Raw genomic sequence first — 19,838 nt, 5'->3', positions numbered from 1 at the left:
AATTCATATAATATTAGGACTTCATAATTTGGATTAGTTATTCCATTGCCACTTTTATGCTAATTTTCTTCATTCTTTATATTCTTCAGTTTTATGCCACTTCATACAAGAAAATCTGACCTACCATAATTAGAAAGACTTCAATACAATATTCATTAAGAAGGAAGGGACTGGTTTAGCTATTTCTTCAACATTTTTGCACCTTTTTAACTTCTGAATGTTTCTTTCAATATATAAAACCATAGTCTTTTTTAGCATACTGCACACTGCTATATAAAAAAATGATTATTTTCCTTTCTTTTTTTCAGATGGGGACGTTGCTATCATCGTAATTCAAATAGGTCAAATGCAACTGTAAAGTGAGTTCTCTATAATACCAGACATGTGAATAGTGTTTTAAAGTTTGAGCTGATCCTAAACTGCCTCTTAAAACATCAAAATACTTCTAGGCCATGGTCGTTTTAATTTTAACCTTAGCAAAACTGAGTAGAAATGTAAGTATGCTAGTGTAAATACAAACAAATAGAAAGCATAGTCAACCAATAAATTCACTTCAGTGCCAAATAAAAATGAATTTGGGATTTCATAATCACTTGCCTCCATTAAGCATAGATAATCTAGAACTTCATATATTAGGATTTATTTACATGCAATAATTTCTTCCATACAACCCTGACAGTGGTCAATATAAAAAATACAGTAGCACCATTATAAAACAAATGTTTAATTTCATATATGAAAGTATGTTTGTAGGGCAGGAAAAGGCGTGAGTGGATTTCTTCATCTTCTAAGCAAAATTCCATTACAACAAAAATTTCTGTAAAACAAACTATTTTCTAGCCCCAACTGGTAGCCCACTTTTTTTTTTTTTTTTTTGGTACGCAGGCCTCTCACTGTTGTGGCCTCTCCCGTTGCGGAGCACAGGCTCCGGACGCGCAGGCTCAGCGGCCATGGCTCATGGGCCTAGCCGCTCCGCGGCATGTGGGATCTTCCCGGACCGGGGCACGAACCCGTGTTCCCTGCATCGGCAGGCGGACTCTCAACCACTGCGCCACCAGGGAAGCCCTCCTACCATTCTTATACTTGGCTTTTGAAAGAGCAAAACAAATAGAGGGAGAAATAAGTCAAATAAAATTAGCTTCGGATAGTATTGAAAGTAGAAATCTAAAACATCCTACCCTCCCACTTTCTAAATTAAGAGACAATAAATACTCCATTCAATAAATACTCTGATATTAACTGCATGGGTTCAAATTCTACTTCTGCTATTTATCAGCTTTGTGACCGTGGGACAGTAACTTAATCTCTCTGTGCATCAATTTCTTTATTTGTGAAAAGAGGTTAATAAGCACTGTACCTGGTACATTATAAATGTTCCATAAATATTACTTATATTTATTATTATTCTTATAGATTTGTTTCACACTATGGCCAGCTAATGTTTGACTGACTAATAACTTACATTTATACAGTACTGTAGTCTACAGTGCCCTTTTACATGCATTATGACATCTGAAGCATATGATAACCCTGAGAAAGGACAGCTATTATTATACCTACTTTAGTGTTGAAGAAACTAGGTAACCACACCAATATCACACAAATGGGAAGCAATGGAACAAGAACTCAAACCTGCATTTCTTCTTTCACTCCAATTGTCTAATCCTGTGTTTCTACTGTATTAGACTGGTTAAAAGAGAGAACAAAAGGAAGCTTATTTAGGAAAAAAGGAGGGGGCAGAGGTGTCCAGCAGGCCATGAGGTGAGCACTTTGGTGCTCTGGTGCTCTGGTGATCCTCTGAGTAATCTGTATCTTGTTAGAATTACAGAATCTCAGGCTCCACCCCTGGCCTACTAAATCAAAATCAGCATTTCGAACACATCCTAGGTGATTCCAAGATACTAGTTTGAGAAGAACTGTTCCACTAATTGCTCTAGTGATGCTGTTATGGTCACTTGAATAATACAAATTTACCACAGGCTTAATAAGTTTTTATTAAGTAATATTTTATAGTAGGAGGAAATAGCTTCCTGCTTTCCCTTAAAAGTCAAGTATATTTAAAAAACAAATTTATATTTCCATTTAATTCTTAAAGATCTCTACTCTCTTAAGTGGGGTCATTAAGGAACGTTAGAAAACCATAAGCAGGTCAGTTCTTACTTTCCAATGCCCTATAAAATTAATCTTACTACCCTGTGCCCTAAGTATGATGTACCAGAAAGCAAAATCACCTCTCCATCCTTTTCACCGGCAGAATAAAACCCCGTATTTCTCTCCCTGGATATTTCAGTAAGTACTGAGTTTTTCGGACCCCAAACTCTTATTTCTTGAATGAGTTTTACAACTTTCTGGCTCTAGGGATTGAAACACAGCAACAGAAGAAAAAGGTATTAAACCTACTCCCATACCTAAACCTTAGCGATGGTGATCGTTGATTACAGAGGCAAGTAAACAGCCCGTCCCAATCTCCCTACCCTCCCTCCTAATCAATTCACAGTTGAGCTTGATTTCTAGGCTGCTCTAATTCTGGGGTCTGGTCAATGGTCACTCTGTTCTCAGGGCTGACCCTCTAGGCCCTAGGGTCAGAATAGCACTAGGATTCCGCACGTGGGAACGCTGATCAGCTGCCCGCCCGGTTCTATTTGAAATAACTGTTCCCATTTTGAGGGGCGACTCCTCCCACAGGTTAACCAGCCCAGGCCGGCAGGCGAGCCAATATCGCTCACCTGCTGCACCGGAAACTTCAAAAGCCCGAGTCAACGTAGACTAAAGGTATCCGGTAATTAACCCATAGTACCTCCCACAGCACATTCCTGACTGAGCGCCTGACAGAGGGATGTGTCGGCTCGCGCTCTTACCAGTGCGGGAAACTCCATTTCCTCTCCCTCCCACCAATATAAGCATTCAGGGGCGGTGCTTCCCGGCCACGGCCCGCCCCAGGTCGATCCGGTGCCCCATTGCATCTCGCGAGAATTTGTGGATTTGGGGGCGGGCCCCTATCAGGAAGAGGGCACAAAACTGCCCTTAAGTCATTGCAGCGCTACAGCTCCTGTTAGCCAGCCACGAGATTCTCGCGAGATTCGCCTCCTCAATACCAAGTGAGGAAATTGGGGGACGCTGTCGGGAGGGGCATGGGGCTCGACCGCGCAGCTGCCGCTTCCATTACCTTCCTCCCATGGTCTCCTTCCGGTTCTCGATGCTTCTCTGAGTCTAAGGGTTTCCGCCGCTCGTCTACCCTTCCCCCCAGCCCATGACCTGCCTCCGGCCCCCGCCCTCCCAGTCCAACCTCCGATCTGTTTAGTAAGAAGGTGCTGTTCCGAAAAGGAGAAGGGGGTTGGCACAGATACGCTCGGCCCAGGACCTGGGGAGCAAGCCGTCCTCTTTCGCCCTTAGATTCGCGCCGCGCTCGCGACGGCGGCGTTGGCGGACTGATACGCGGCGGTGAAGAGGCAGGAGGAGGGGGGAGGGGCGGAGCGTGGCAGCTGGCAGTAGTTCCGTCAGAGCGGACATCTTGTGGCTGTGTCGTGCGCGTGAGCCCCGTAGGGCCGGGGAGGCACCAGCTGCCGCGCGGGGAGGAGGCCGAGGCCGCAGCTTGAGGGAGGCCCCGGCCCCTCTGTACGCGTGGGTGTGGACGGCTAGGGGAAGGGAAGGGAGGCCGGCCCAGTGGCCGGCCGGGTAAGGAGGGAAATACAGGCCCTCGGTGGCTTGAGTGACCAGCCTGTTGGGTGGGGTAGGGTGGGAAGGCTGGGGACGCCGGGGCCTCTCCCGTTTAAGGGGGAGGGGGAATGGGCGCGTCCTCGCACCTAAGCCGGAGCCTCAGGGGCAGCTCGGGCGCGTGGTGGCGGTGGCTGGGCGGGCGGGAGCGCGCGGGAGCGCGCTGGAAGGCGGAGTGTATGGTGGCGTCAGGGCCGACACAGCATAGCTCTAGCTGCGGGGACAGCGGTACACATCCAGCCTCTGATTTATTTCCTTCCCCTCCCCGGCCGCACTTTTGAGCAGCGGCCGAAAGAAGCCGGGCGTCAGTCCGGAGTCTCCTGTTCTCCCCTCCCCCCTTGCCTTTCTTTGCCCTAGTGACGCCGGCGTAGCGCCGACTAGGCCCCGGCTCCTCCTCTGCTGGGCCCCGGACCCTGCCCCGCACCCACCCCTTTCTCCTACGCCTCTTCCTTTCCCACCCGGGTCTCTTCCTTTCGAGAGGCCGGGAAGTCACAGTTGGAGCCACCCCTCCGCTCTTCCCGGCACCCTCGCCCCCTCTTCGGGCCGAAGCTCGGCATAGAGGCTGTCGGTGGCTCTGCCGCCCCACCCACCCCGGATCGCGACCGTTTTTGAGGGACTTGGACTCGTCAGGGTCTCTGCGGGGCCTGTGCGAGTGCTGATCTGCTCCGTTTTTGCAAAAGGCGCCTGTGTCTGGCAGAGCCGGTGTGAGACCAAGAGACAATCCTTCCCAGCCGCCGGGATAATCAAGAGTTTTGGCCGGAACTTTGAACACACACCGAGATAGTGAGGAGCCAGACGAAAAGCACAGACTATGGCGCTGAAACGGATTAATAAGGTAACCCATGGGGCGGAGGGAATGGGGGCGTGAGAGAAAAGGAAGGCCCAGCCGGGAGGGAGAGCCTTGGCATTGGGGGGGGGGGCGTATAATTTCGGAAAGACTCTTCCTTGGGTCACTTCGTCCATTGGGGGATGGGGAACGCGGCTGTACTTTAAGAAGAAGCGAGGGGGAAAACTCAGGAACAGAGCACTTGCGGCAAGTGAGGTGTTATCTTGAGCGTGTTTCAATGGAATCGGTGCAAATTAGCGATGAGGGAGAGTGGTGATTGCAGGCGCCTCGATTCTTCGAGAAGAAGAGTTTACTCCCTCTTCGGAATTGCCGGGAGACGCTCCCGCAAATGTCACGGCGCTTCCTATTCTCGGGGCTTGGAAACTTATTTTAGTTGTAAGATCAAGGCTCCAGGCCTTCTGGAAGAAGAGACGGGGGAAGCTCAGAGGAGAGAAGACCTAAGAAATGCGGCGGGTCCCGAACGTGATTAAGGGGTCGGGGTAGAAGTCTCACCGGCTGAAGAGTAGTGAATGGGCCTGGCCAGAAACTGCTCGACTCTGGGCAGCTTGCACAGGAGTAAGTGGGGCTGGGAGGAGGTGGGCTGACACAGTGTTGCCGCTTTCTGTGTTTTGTAGTTGCGGCTTTTCACCCGAAACTGTTCATCAGAGGCGCGCCGGGAACTGATGGAAAGCCCTTCTGGAAGCTCCGTTTTGCTTTGGCGGGGGAGGGGGGGAGAGTGTGGTGGCAGCGAGAGGAGGGTAGGTGTACCTATGTCTGCCTCAGTCCGTTTCATAGCAGCCTCCGGGGAAATTGTTAAGCTATTTAAAACGAGGTTTGATGGTACACTGTGGATCCGTGTTGGAAAAAATAGGGTTTTTCGAGGCTCGGTGGGTGAGCGGAACCTCCACCTCCGGTGGTTTAGTCTCATTTTCTTGCTCTAACTTCTATCCCGCATTTTAAGATGGCGGCTGCTTTAAGTGGTTCAGGCTCTTTCCGGCATCTCCTTTCGTAATAATATGAAATAATATTCTTTGTTAAATGTTAACTTTTACATCAGGTTGTACACTGCCCTAAGATCTCCTGCTCGAGACTTATCTATATTCAGACTCTCAGACTGTATTTCCCTTTTTTGTAACTTGTGTGTGATGTGTTTGGTTCTTGCACAATCGAGGAGGGTGGAGTATTTACAGCTAACTTGAAAAAAATGCCATGGAATAAATTCAGCCTTACTAAAACTAGGAAATAGAGGAGGTTGTGGATTACAAACTTTGGTTTTGATAGGTTGCTTTTTAAATAGTTTACATGGACGGAATGGCAAGGACTTGGCTTTACTAAAAATAGACCTGATGCTGCTTAATTTTACATTTATTTAACGTGTGACTTTGGAACTTGTTTGGCAAAACTGGTATCTTATGAATGATGAAAGTTTAGATTCAAAGTATTGATGTTGAAATGGTAAATTTTGATTTAGGCCATCACTGCATTGTCTCTGGGGGCTTATGTGAAATACAAACTTCAGTCTTTGTATTTTTGAGACCATGGAAAAAGAGGAGTTTAGGAGTTAAGGCTTAAAGTACAAAGGATTATTAAACATCTCTTTCTATGACCACTTTGAAGGCCAGCAACACACTGGAGAAGCATAGTTATATTTTGCAATATAGTTGAACATAGTATTCAGTACAAATCAAAACCTTTTATCTATAGGAATTAATTCGGGCCACTAAGATGTGGAATAATTTCAAATCCATAGATTTTTATGCACGTGGAACAGAACACTTTAAAGGAAGGTCTCATTGATTTTTTTTCTTTTACAGGTGATACCCAGCTGCTGTGACACCACTTTAATGATTTAAAAGCTCTAGAGAGGCAGTATAATGGTTAGGAGTGTGAACTTCGGAGCAGAAATGCTCCAGTTAGAATTCTAGGGCTCGGCAAATTTACTTGTGTGCCTCTATAAAATGAATATTTGTTGTGTATGACCTATAAATAATTGAGTGTTTCGTGTGTACCAGGCACTATTCTAGACACTAGGGTTGCAGCAGTGAGCAAAACAAATTTTAGAGTCCAAGATTTTTCTTAAGGATTAAATAAGTTAATGTGTGGCTTTAAACGGGCCCCTAGCACAAGGCACTCAATTTTTTACTGCAACTTTAATTTTCAAGAGCTTTTATTAAAGAACTTTTCGAGTCTAGTACTCTTCATCAATACCAGATTGTCTCCTTTTGTAAATACTTTGAAGATCTGTGTAATACAGAAACTTGACATAACACTCTCCAAACTGGAAAAAAACAGTGTTGATGTGGGACATTTTTGATTCAACCTGTAGAAAAGTTTTGTTGTGCATGTGGTTTGGTCTTCAGCTGTCACTGTCAGAATCATATGGTCAAACTTTAAAAAAAAAAAAGTCCCAGATTCAAACAGTTTTAGCAAGTGGACAACTCTGATGGGAGATGCTCTTTATTTTAGGCACCTCTCTTTTATTTTTAATTTATTCTTGTCTGCAGCCCCCCAGATTCTGAATGTTAAGATATATCTGTTCCTCACTGATCATTTTATTGGAATGCTTATTGTTGGAATATTTTTAATCAATAGCAGTTCATTTGATTAAGCTTTTAAATTTGTTTTCTTTCTAAAGCTTATGTTGTAGTTTTTTTGAATATTTCTTAGACCAAGCAGCCTTATCAAACAGCCCTATTCTTTTTTTCCCCCCCCCTTGTATTCTTTATTTGGACAAGCTGTGGTCTTATAAGGCTGTCAACAAGAATAAAATATGTGAACTCCCTAGTTGGTTGGTGGTGTTTGGGAGCCAGAGGCAGTTTTACTACTCTGATCAAACAGAATGACCACAGTGCATGTATTTTGGGGATGTTTAAAGAGAACTTTACATAAAATGTAATATGAACCAAACCTGAAAGAATAGCTCATGCTTCGAGTGTTTGCAATGTGTCAGAACTGTTTGAAGCACTTGAATTAACTCTTATGACACCCCCAAGGAAGTAGGTATAATTAATATCTCCATTCTAAAATTAGAAACCTAAGGCACAGAGAGGTTTAAAAAAAAAAGGGGGTCCTCATAATCATGGCAGAGTTGGGATTAGGACCTAGGCAATTTGGGCTCTGCAGTGTGTGCTCTTAACCACTACGTTGTCATGTCATCTTTTTAGGGTTTTGGTATTCTAAAAGTTTTCTTTTGTATGCATCATTCTCCTAACAGCTAGTCTTAGCATCTGCTCTGTATTGAACACTGTTTCTAAGCCCTTTATGAGTATCTACTTATTTAATTCTCACAACCACCACATGAGATGGATGCTCTTACCATTCCATTTTATACGTGAGGAAACAGGTATAGAGTGAGTTACTTGTCTGTGGTCAGATGGCTGGTAAGGGACTGAGATTCAAATCCGATAGTCTACCTCAAGAACTCGAGCTCTTAAACTCCATGCTGTCTGCTATTTTGAACAATTTCAATTCCTAAATTTAATCTTGCTTCCTGAAATAAGCTCTCTCCTCCCACTTCACATTTAAATAATTGGGATTGAACTTTATTCTTAGGTTATAGCTAATTTATGAGTTTAGATTTTAGCTAACATAAGTTTTGAAAGTAGTGAATTTCTTTTCGGTTAGTATCTTCAAGGACTAAGGGAACTACTATGTGCTGACTAATCACTGGGGGCATCATAAACTTCTTTCCAGTAAGCCTATAGGCTGTATGCATCATGTCTCAAGGCTTGTCTTTAGCCAGCTAACTTGGTTTGTAGGGCGTTTGTTGACTGAGAAATGCTGATCATGTAATGACCTCAGTTTTTTATTTGAATAAGGGTGATGTTGACACTATGCTTTGGTTTCATCATGATCACCGTCAATGTTAATTCTAGTAGTTATCATACAAGTGGAAAGTTGAATACTCTTGCTAACACTGGGGAAAAACTATCACTGGATATCTCTATCATATTGTATGTTAACTCTGTGCGTTCAGGTGTCCTTTGTTATCTAAGATAACAGTCAATTCTTGAGGATTTTACAAAGCATTTCACTATAATCCGTTTATTAAAGAAGACACCAAATTCCTAGTATTGAGATTAGAATGTTTCAGATTGAATTCTCAAATCCTAGATTAGCTTTTGCATTCTACTAGATTTTGGTGTATGTGGGTTTTGACATGGGTTACATTTATATATCAGAATGTTTAACAGCTTTTAAAAGAATATAGGTACATGGGGTCTTGCCAGACTTACTGAACCATTTCTCTGGGAACAGGCATAATTTTGAAATGTCCCCTAGGTGATTCTGAAGCCTCCCTCTGGTTAAGAACCTCAGACATAAGGGATAATCATTTAATCAATACTTATTGAGGTCTTACTGTTTGGCACAGTAGTCTAGTCTCAGGGGACAAAATATAGGGAAGCCTGTTACTACCCATGAGGATGTCTTCTTTGAGTGAAGGAAACGAGCATGTAAACACATAAATTGGTATTTGTCACTCTATACAGCTTTTCAAAATTATTATAAATCAAGTAAGGGAAGCATTTATTTAAAATAAGGGGAATCGTTATTCCAATGTCAGATTCACCCATTATTAAAGATAAGTTTATTTAAATGCCTTTCCGTACGATATTATATATATATAGTTATATATATTTTTTTCACTGTTTAGTGTGTTTTTTATAACTTAATTCCCTTTCCAAGACAAATTAGTGTTAACAAAATTAAATGATTTTTATTTCACTGGAAATTTTGTGCTCTTGAGCTAGTTTTGCTACCATAACAATGATCTTATTTCAAAATTGTATAGTGTAATGAAAAATGGGTATGTTTAGTGAGTATATCATTTGTTGGTCTATGTTGTTAGATGAGATTTAGTCTCAAAATGGTACCCTCGGTCCTGTTACGTGGGGAGGGGAAAAGTTCAAATGAGTATTTTATACTTTGCCCAAACATCGGATTTTTATCTCCAACTATACTTTGAACATAATGTTGTATCATTCAGAGACTTCCAGCCAGCTTTTCTTAGTTAAATTTGTTGTATTTAACCTTTTGGGTCTTAGTTGTGATTCACTACTTCTTGGTTACTTGTTCATTTTCAGGATGGAATACCTCATATTAATCCTAGCCTTGTTACAGTTTCCTGGCTAATGTATAATTGAATGTCTTCAGCCACTGGACTGCTGTTAATTTTTGTTTTTCATATCTATAAAATGCCTTATTTGCTTTCATGGATCAAAGCTTAGGAACTAAATTTGGCTCTTTGTCTTTGCCCATTTAGAGATACTGCTTACAAAAGAACAGCTTTGAGTAATCTGAAGTGACTTATTTTTAATGGTGATCTAAAGAAAGAAAATTACAGTATTATTCATTCAAGCTATTCTTTGTACCTTGTCTGAATGAACAGGCATACTTGTCTCATAATTATAGCTAAACAGGAAGTTAATTTCTTGTTAGTGATGTAATGAGACATGGTATGCAGCACTTACCCTCTTAATCTTTAATGTAAAAGAAACTTTCAGGATTTCTTAGAAGAAATCACAAATTCCAAACTAAAATGATTTTTAAGGGGACTATTCCTTCCCATTCTTACGTCCACATATGAAATTGTTCAGATCCCAAAATCTTTTTGCCAAGCTTCCTTCTTTTGAAATGACTTCCGGTAACCATGCATTTCTGAGATACTTGTTTCCTTCCTTGATATTTGTATCCACGTGCGGTATGTAAAATAAATTTCACAACATTGAAGTTTAAAAACTTTTTGTTTACTTCATAGCAAACTTGATCTTTATAAGAACTAGAGCAATTATTGTCTGCCTCATTGGGTAATTACTATTGCATTTTGACCTCTATCATTGGTCAAGATATATACCTTTATATTGCTAGGTCGTAAAGGTTCTTTGAGGGTGATTCTTATTTCAGAATTTCTTAAAGGCACTTACTCTCCTTCCTACCTCATGCCCTCATCTCATCCAGCTCCCAAGATAGTATTTTATGTTGCTCAGTATAGGTTTAAGAGGCAAGGGCTGTCCTTTTTGGGGGGGCGGGGGCGCTGTGTTGGGTCTTGGTTGCTGTGCGCGGGCTTTCTCTAGTTGCAGGGAGCGGGGGCTACTCTTCATTGCAGCGCACGGACTTCTTGCGGTGGCTTCTCTTGTTGTCGAGCACGGGCTCTAGGACACGTGGGCTTCAGTAGTTGTGGCACGTGGACTCAGTTGCTCTGCGGCATGTGGGATATTGCCGGACCAGGGATCAAACCCATGTCCCCTGCATTGCAGGCAGATTCTTAACCACTGTGCCACCAGGGAAGTCCCAAGGGCTGTCTTCATAGTGTTGATTCCCATGCTCATACAAATCTTGAAGTCAAGTAAAAGTTTTGAAAGAAATGGACTCTTGAATAAAATACAAGAAATTAACTTGCAGTAATGGGATGGACTTCAAGTTTTCCCAAAAGTGATGATAGGAAATGTATCCATACTGCTATTATTATGACTTTGTGTGATGATGCAAGATGGATGGCAGAGATTGGGATAACATGATCGTGGAACATTGTGGTAATTATTGTACTTAATATCGTAATTAACTACTGTACTTGACCTTACCACAGTAGTCATCTGGGTTAAATTTTGGCCAGCCCTTGGGAGAGTGATGGAACTGGACAAACTAGAAAAGGTTATACAGGGAGTTACACTTCAGTAGCAGAACTGATTAAACAAATTTTGTTTTCATAAATGCTGACTTTGGTTATGTTGATCTAATGTATAAGTAATGGCTGTCATTGAAAGAATGTTTAGCAGAATGTGTAAATAATAGTTACTGGAAGTCTTAAATCTTACTGAAGGCTCATCTACTCATGGCTGCTCTATAGTTATTCATAAATAGTTCTTGTATTTCCAGTTTATAAGCCTTTTGGAGGCAGTGACCATTTCTTATACTTCCCTAACATCTCTCAGAGCCTCTAATCTGTTCAATACCTTGGTTTCCTGTTCTTTGTAGTCTGTGGTTGGTCATTTCATATCGAGTGAGGAAGATGTAGAGAGACTAGAGAAACAAAAACCAAATATTTAGCAGTATGTTTAGACTTCTGTTCTTGGCCAGTGTCTCTCTCAGCCTTTTCATGTTTTATCTCCAACAGTCAGTTGTCAAAGATACTGTGTCCCATGATGATAGAAGCAAAGATCTTCCTCAAAACAAACTGTAGGCTTTCTGTTTTGAGTCCCACATAATGAATGGTCAGACTCATTAATGTTTAATCATGTACCTCCAGATGAGAACACTCACTGGCTTAAGCTATACCTGTTGGTTGCCTGTAAGAGAAATTTGATTGACTCCTTTTCCTATCGGTCTATTTAGGCTTTTAAAGGGAAGGGAGAAACGTATTTCCCAGTGGGAGAAGGCCTGGATTCTCACACTAGCCAGGTGTTCAGGAGGTTTCAGGAGAAGCAATTCAGAGAAAGATGATCCCGAAAGGAGAATATTTCCCCAAAAGAGTACACCGTGGCAGAGAAGTGTCTAACTTTGGGTTTTTTTTTTCACGGAGAGTACAGTTTTTAGCATCGTACCCTGTATTATATGTCCTTGATCCAGTGTCTTTTCAAGGTGAGTGGAGCATTTAGCTAGTGTGTGCCAAACTCCCCTGCCAACTATTTTATTTCAGTGGTCTTGATGAAGAGTTGGGTTGGTGTGATTGAAATTTTTTTTCTCCAGTTTGCCAAGTACCATATCAAATTTCTTTAACTTAAATACATCTTTGATGCAAGGACACTCTTGAGAAAGCAGCCTTAAATGTATCCCTGGACCTATTTTTCAGGTTATCTAGTAGATACACTACTTTGCTTTCCTGCCCATCCTGAAGCGCAGCATGTCCTGTATCTGAACTCAGTCTTTCCTTTCCCCTCTTAAGGCGGCCGTGGGGGGGCGACACTAATGTAAAATGGAGATGAGACCTATTTCCATAAGGTGGTTGTAAGGGTAAAGTGATCAGTGTTTTAAGATATTTTTCATCCCCAGTGACTTAGTTTATGTTCTCTCACCTGAATTACTGCTATAGTTTCCTAATGTAGTTATCTACTCATACATCCTTTGTAGTAGGTATTCCTACAATTTGGAGGGTGAGGAGGGTCTTTGACATCCCATAAATTAAGTAAAATTTTGTGTGGGCATGTGTATTTGAGGGATAGAGGGTCAGTAGTTCATCAGGTTCTTAGAAGTCCTTGACCTTGTCACAAACAATGCTATATACATGTGTAGTAGTGAATGAAAAGGTGGAGAAATGGCAGAAACCAAATTTAGGATAGTCTTAACCTGTCAGGGAAAGGGAAGGGCATCTGGGGAGTACAGGAGAGATCTTCTGTTATATCTGCAAAACTTAAAATCTGAAAGAGGTATAGTAAAAATGTAATGTCAAGCTAGGTACACAGATACATGACTGCTTTTAGGATTAATAATTTAAAAAGTCAGTCACTCCTAGTGTACTACTGCTAGTACATCAAAAAATCCAAATCTCATTTGTCTTACTCCTACTTAAAAACTATTCCTGCTTAAAAATCAGTGACTTCCCATTGGCTGTGGAATAGTCTTTCCCATAATATTCAAGACTCTCAAAAGATCCAGCCCTGATTACCCTTTCTAGCCACATCTGCTACTCCCTTACCGGTACCCTGTTGTGTCTCTGGTATACCAAACTACAAGCAAGTTTTTACAGCCTGTTTTCTTTCACACCCCTGGTTTTGAATTAGTTTCTCTACCTTGAATGCTTATCCTTCCATCAAGACCCAGTTCAAATGTCACTGTTTTAAACCCAGGCAAGGTTAGTGATAACCTTTTCAGGATTCACAAAGCAGTTGAATGCCTTTACTTTAAGCACTCAGGTTGTTTGAAATATAATTTTTTGGTTTTGTATTATGTCTGCGCTTTTTTTTAGCTCAGTCTGTTGGGGGAGGCATTCATGTTCTATCTTTTCTATCTTGGTATTTTCAGACCTAACATACTTGACACCAAAAAAGGTAGTCTTCATATAAATGAATAAATGCTTTGTTGGGTGTAACTTGAGCTGATATTACACTTTTTATTTTAGAAATGGATTTAAGTTAATCTTTAGTTCCTATTATTGAAAGTTTAACTTTTTACTAGGTAAGCCACATGATTTCTCCCTGCTTCCTCTAGTTTCCTTTTGAGACTTTGCTTCATTTATATTTCTTACATGTTTTACAGCAAGATTAAAGCAACACATTTCGTGGATTAAAATGTGTATAATTGGTAATGGGGCCCAGGTAGCACTCTGCTTAGAGTGGATCTCTCCTTACTCTGTGTTTGCTGCCCCCGCCCCTTGAAGAAAACTGGGGTGGTTAACAATCAAAGCAGTAACTGTAGGAATTAGAGCAAGCTACAACCTCAGGAACTGAAATTGTGTGTCTGTATGCCAAGTTAGTTCTTTATCTCTGCTGCCCAATGTGGCCTCTTTTTCTTTGGACTCACCATGTAATTTCAGGGCATATGCCTGCCAGTAGCTCTGGGTCACATCCTTACAGCTCCTGATTAGAGAAGGAAAAAGTGTCCTTTCCAGCTTCAATTTGAAAATCTTGGGTAGGGATAGATGGAACAAAATTCTCTGATTACCCTTTCTGAGTAGTTGGTTAATGGTGGCTGACAGTCACCCCAACACTACAGTCATACCTGTGGAGTATGAGAAAAGCATTTCCAGGAAAGTAGGAGAAGAGGGTTTGAGTAGACAGTGGTGCATGGAAGAGCATCTGAGATGACTTATTATGCTTTTTCTCATATATTTTCACTGCTAAGATATTCTTATATCTTACTTGCTTCTGCTATGGACATAATAATGTCATGAGAATTAGTTGGCATCTTTGAGGTAAGTGCTGGTATATGATTTAAAAGATATTTTGATTCTTAAAATTACTTTAGGTCATTTTTTAATGTTGATTTTAAAGTCGATTTTGGTACATACTTGGCCGAATATTACATCTTTGAGTATTACTTAAGAGGTGTCTTAGTCACGGGGAACTTGGAAAATAAGGCATTTAGAAATTATCTGAGGGGAATAAGAGCCTGAAGTTATGGGAGTGAAGAGCTTAAATTCAGTGCTCTCTGAAATTGTACATTCACTGTAAAGGAGTGAAAATGTCAGCATATAGAGGCTGAGTGATTCAGAGATGTCCATGTGCAGGAAGACTCGTTAAAAAATGTTTTCTTAGATTTTTCATAAAATGTGCAACTTCGAAGTAGGATGTTGATATATTCTAGGTCAGCTTTATAGATTCCTGAAGTTTATGTTGTTTCAGCATCACTTGGGTATTTTGTTAGACCACCCATCATTAAATTACTTTTTAATTTAAAAATGCTAGATATTTTTCTTATCATTAACATATGTAAAAGTGTGTAAGTACAGAAAACTACATAAATTTGGGGTAGATCCGTGTAAGAAACTCATTTTAGTAATATTTGAGTTCACATGCTTACCTGACAGTTTTAGGTAGAACCATATGAAATTGCAGTTCAGAAATGGTCAAGTATTAGTAATTTCATACAACTCAATAACATGGTTTCTTTAAAAGCCTATCCACAAATAGCCCTCGAATTGCTGACCTTGTATTATTAACATATATCATAGCATGAGCCATATAATTGTTAGAAGAGTATGTTATAGACAACTAAGCATAAAAATTCATCACACAGGCAAAAGATTTAAATAAGCTAAGGCTATAATAAGTACCCTATTTATAAAGCAGTTTTGCTTTTGTTTAGTAAACAAGTGATTTGAGTGCCTGTCTAGGAAATCTTGCCTTCAAGGTGGGTGTTCCACTTGCTGAGCACCTAATACATTATATGCCAGATAGTGTGCTGAAGTACTTTATCTTATTCATTCTTTCAAAAGTTCTGTAACAACAGGCATTTCTATTGTGTTTTAGAGATGCGGAAATAAGCCTAGGAAATAGTGGGTCTAAATTGGATTAAAAGTGAGACTCCAGACTGATGATCCATATTGAGGGAGGTGCATATTCATTGTCCTCATTTCATGATGCTATATTTGAGCATTTGAATTGTATGCGCAAGTTTGTGTTTGGTTTTAGTAGCATTTTTGAAAATTCACGTCTTTATTGTTGTGTAGGAAAGGGGAGAGGGTGGTTTGGAACAGGTAAGTTTTTAATCTTAAAATAGACTTCTTTGGACCCTTATGTTCCGGCAGAGGAAGTTAGCCTGCATAAGTTAGCTTCTGGTTTATCTTTTTTTGGTGGATCATTTAAACAACAGAACTTGTTAAATAAGTTTTGGAACATGGAAAAAAGTTCTCTTCATATCAGTTAGACTATGCTCAATCCTTATCTGCAATAAAGTATATACCTTGAGATGGTATTGAAGTAGCTTGCCATTATAATAAAGTGGCTGATCATGGAATGCAAATAAATGCTTTATGAGAGTTGATCTGGCCTATGAAAAAGTCATTTGGATAGTTGATTAGTTCAAGCTGCCAGTATATTTTTTTTGCTCAAAAAACTATGATTCAGTTCTAAGCTAAAGCTGTACATAGTTTCAGTTTCTTTCAACTAGTTGCTTAACTCCGAGATAAGAGCTTCTGTAATTAGTACTGATCAGAATCTAAGTTTCTGGAATGAATTTTCCCCCTTTCTTCAAATATGTTGAACAAATGAGGTATATTTACATGGGCAAGCATAAAAGTCTGATCTGATCTTCCAGTCATCTTAAGATTGTGACTCCTGGGATTCCCTGGCTGCCTTGATAACCTTATAAGCAGTCATAGTTTGAGATTCAGAAGCAAATTGGCAAAGTGTATATCAAGGCACTCCTTTGTCCCAGTTTTGTTTTTGAGATATAACGTAATAGATGTGCAACATAATAATTTGATATATGTATATTGTAAAATGATTACCCCTCAAGGACAGTTCTGCATTGATCTTTTTTTTTTTAATGGAGTGAATCTAGACTGATATTCCTGAACAATTGGCTGTTTTCTGAAGTGCATTATTTTGCCCATAGTAAAGGCAAATATTTGATCTGTCTTCCTGCAGTGTATTCCCTGCCTTTTTCTTAGAAGTCCATTATTATCTCAAAGGTCTATAAATCCCTGTACTGTAGGAATTTATATATAGGTGTATAGAGATAAAGCTGTATCATTAATTTTTTTAAACTTGTAAAGAAGCAACTCTGTTTTCTTACTAGATTACCCATATGGGTTATGCACAAGTCATGGAAGGGCTAAATTACACTTATGTTGGAAATATAAGGTCAAATGGAATTGTGGATACTGCTTGTTTTGCTTCTTAGCAAAAAAAGCACAGTGCTTTTCTACCTGGAGAGGAAGGTTTTTCCAGAGATATACTCAATGTTAAGTAAAAGATAAGGTTGAATTGAGGAATAAGGAGATCAAACCAAACGGGGTACTTACCTAGCCCCATGAGAGATTTTTTAAGGAGAAAATGTGGTCACTGGGTAGTGTGGTTCAGAAAAAGAGTATTTAAGACAGCAGACAGTATTTAAGACAGAGCCTCTGAGATGGTCTGAAAGCTCAGCAAATAACATGAATGTTGATAACTGCCCTAAGTTCTTAACCTAGGAAAGTGTCTGATTACAACTTTTTCATTTTGTAAGAGGACAGCTTTTGTTCATGTACAGGCACACCTCAAAGATATTGAGGGTTTGGTTCCAGACCACCCAAATAAAGCAAATATCACAATAAAGCAAGTCACATTTATTTCTTCCCCAGTGCGTATAAAAGTTAACGTTTACACTACTGTAGTCTATTAAGTGTTCAATAACATTATGTCTTTAAAAATGTACCTTAATTTAAAAATACTTTATTACTAAAAAAACATCGTCTGGATCTTCAGCAAGTTGTAATCTTTCTTTACTGGTAGAGGGTTTGAAATATTACAGAAATTATCAAAATAGGATACAAAGACACAAAGTGAGCAGGTGCTGTTAGGAAGATGGCACAGGTAGCCGCAGACCTTCCATTTGTTTTAACAAAACAACCCCCCCCCAAATCGCATATCCGTGAAGCATGGGAAAACGAGGTGTATGCCTGCAGTAAAACTTCATAGCGATGTGTGTGTGTGCTTTTATGAACCCCTAGCCGAGATGATTGTCTTGGTATGTGTCCATAAAATAACTGTGCCTAGTGTGTCCCAGAAACTGGACTGGGGTTACTTATGTTTTCTTTCCTAATAGAATGTATTGTTGATGTAAGTTGTGATTATATGTCCCTTAAAGAATGGTGTAAAAATAACTGGAAGCAGACGACTGTCTTTACTTGCTTGTGTTTTCTATTATGGTTACATGATCCAGCATTTTCTGTCTTGGTGTAGGAACTTAGTGATTTGGCCCGTGACCCTCCAGCACAATGTTCTGCAGGTCCAGTTGGGGATGATAGTAAGTAATTTTCAAGTTGATTTTTATGGTTAGTTTCAAAAAAGCTTGTGTATTTTTAGATAATAACAAGAGTGTTTTCTTTTTCTAGTGTTTCATTGGCAAGCCACAATTATGGGACCTGTAAGTACTGAGAATTAAGTTTTTGCTTTTAATGAAAATCCAGCATTGATGTAGTTAGTAATTTTTAATTACGCCTTTAGCTTTATTTTATTACATTGTAATTTTATTTGAGATATGCCATAGTTGTTGCACTGCTTTTGAAAGAAACAATTGGTCATTAGTTAAGTATACTGTAAGTGTCTGTCCCTGTGTTCAGGTTCTAGAGTATGTATAGCTTTTCTATGACCTATCAAATACCTCTTCCATTCTAATTTTCTTTCATAGCAATGTAAAGTATTGTCACAGAGCTTCCTGACTTATAGCCCATTAGTTTTCTGGCTGTACCATGATATTACTCAAAGATCTTACTCTCTTCTTGTAGCTGCCTAAAATCTAGCTTAATTGTATTATTTTGATATTTGAGTTTTTATAGAACTTCAGTTTCATGTAAAATTTGAATATTTTTAGGTAGATAGTGATACTTTGTTTTATTTTATTTTGGCCATGCCATGCGGCGTGTGGGATCTTAGTTCCCTGACCAGGGATTGAACCCGCGCCTCCCGCGTTGGGAGTGTGGAGTCTTAACCACTGCACCGTTAGGGAAGTCCTTAGAAAGTGATATTTTGAATACAGCAAAATTCCTTTCTATCCTGGGTAGATAAGAAACTGTATGTGCTGGATAATTGAATATTCAGAATTATGGATACCATCTAAGAGTTTCACAGAATTAGAGCACAGTAAAACATCCTGGGGTAAGACTGTATCTTGAACAATACTTAACATTTTTTTTTGACGTGGAAGGCACCTAAATTTCTGTTCTGAGGGGGGGGTGTGTGTGTGTGTGTGTTACTGAATTTTCTGCTTTCTTCCCCCTTTCGGTATTTTAATCTCAACATAACTGGCAGTAATGTACTAGGTGAGATAATGGTCAGTAAGTAGATATTTATAATTCTAAAAGAAGAAATGCCCTTGGAAAAAAAAGCTAGCCAGTGGGTGGGTTGGTTTAGCAAGTGTTTATTCAGCAGTTCTGATTGTAAATCACATAGAGGGGGGATATTTAGTTTAACAATTTGAGATGTGTCTGTGATTGAGATCCTAATGAAAAAACTACAGAGTCAGGGTTGTTTCCAGTTACCTCAAGGTCTATTTTTATCGTTTTAAGTGCTTGCTTTTGTCTAATTGGTGACAAAATTGTGATTCCCGCCCAGCCCCCGCCCCACCCCCCCCTTAAATACATATAGTTAAGTAACTCATGGCTTACCCAGTTTGGCCCATACAAAGTTTTTTTTTTTTGGCCCTGACCAGGGACCAAACCCGTGCCCCCTGCAGCGGAAGCGTGGAGTCTTAACCACTTGACCGCCAGGGAGGTCCTGGCCCACACAGTGTTTTACATGTTGATAATCTTAACATAAAAACCCTCTCACTAGACCCTCCTTCTACAAGTGTGGGGTGGAGTAGCAGCTGCCTCCTTTCTTCAGGAAATGTGTGTCTGCCACAATTTCTACCAGGTCCACTTAGGCACTTAGAGTTGCAACTTCTAGAATTTTCCCATTATAGATCACCAATTTTCAAAGCAAGGAATTCAGTAAAATGCCTTGTCATATCTATACCAAATAAAGCTCATCTTTGATTCAGAGTGCTTTAAGATAGTTTCATTATAAAAATTAGTTGTCTATACTAATAAAGCACAAAAGAGTTGGTAGTTAAGACTTAAAATTGGATGGTGTGCATAATAAACCAACTCTTTTAAATCAGTGTAATGTTTTTCTGCTTGACTTTTGAGACTTCGTTATTTTATTTATTCCTTTCCAAAAGG

General features: G+C 40.1%; 1 protein-coding gene and 1 long non-coding RNA gene across 9 annotated transcripts in view; one reads left to right on the top strand and one right to left on the bottom strand.

Moving 5' to 3' along the window:
* Positions 1-3,290, bottom strand: part of LOC125964171 (uncharacterized) — a 29,238-nt gene extending 25,948 nt beyond the window's left edge. Inside the window, exon 1 of the long non-coding RNA XR_007476827.1 lies at positions 3,167-3,290. This is a non-coding gene — a long non-coding RNA (uncharacterized LOC125964171). The remainder of the gene's footprint in view (positions 1-3,166) is intronic.
* UBE2D3 (ubiquitin conjugating enzyme E2 D3) overlaps positions 2,967-19,838 on the top strand; it is a 28,599-nt gene continuing 11,727 nt past the window's right edge. Inside the window, exons 1-5 of one of the 8 annotated variants that reach the window (XM_049708765.1) lie at positions 2,967-3,098; positions 4,395-4,549; positions 5,176-5,298; positions 17,860-17,923; positions 17,994-18,043. In XM_049708765.1, coding sequence (XP_049564722.1) covers positions 4,526-4,549; positions 5,176-5,298; positions 17,860-17,923; positions 17,994-18,043 — 261 coding nt within the window. In that variant the 5' untranslated portion in view covers positions 2,967-3,098; positions 4,395-4,525. Of the gene's footprint in view, positions 3,099-3,179; positions 3,309-3,455; positions 3,622-3,708; positions 3,943-4,394; positions 4,550-5,175; positions 5,299-17,859; positions 17,924-17,993; positions 18,044-19,838 lie in introns of those variants that run through there. The other 7 variants (XM_049708766.1, XM_033402160.2, XM_049708763.1 and 4 more) reach the window with 7 other exon arrangements.

The sequence above is a fragment of the Orcinus orca genome, chromosome 4 (assembly GCF_937001465.1).
Source record: "Orcinus orca chromosome 4, mOrcOrc1.1, whole genome shotgun sequence".
In the NCBI taxonomy this organism is placed as follows: domain Eukaryota; kingdom Metazoa; phylum Chordata; class Mammalia; order Artiodactyla; family Delphinidae; genus Orcinus; species Orcinus orca.
The sequence above is the reverse complement of the archived record's forward strand: the minus strand, read 5'-3'. Positions and strand labels throughout refer to the sequence as shown.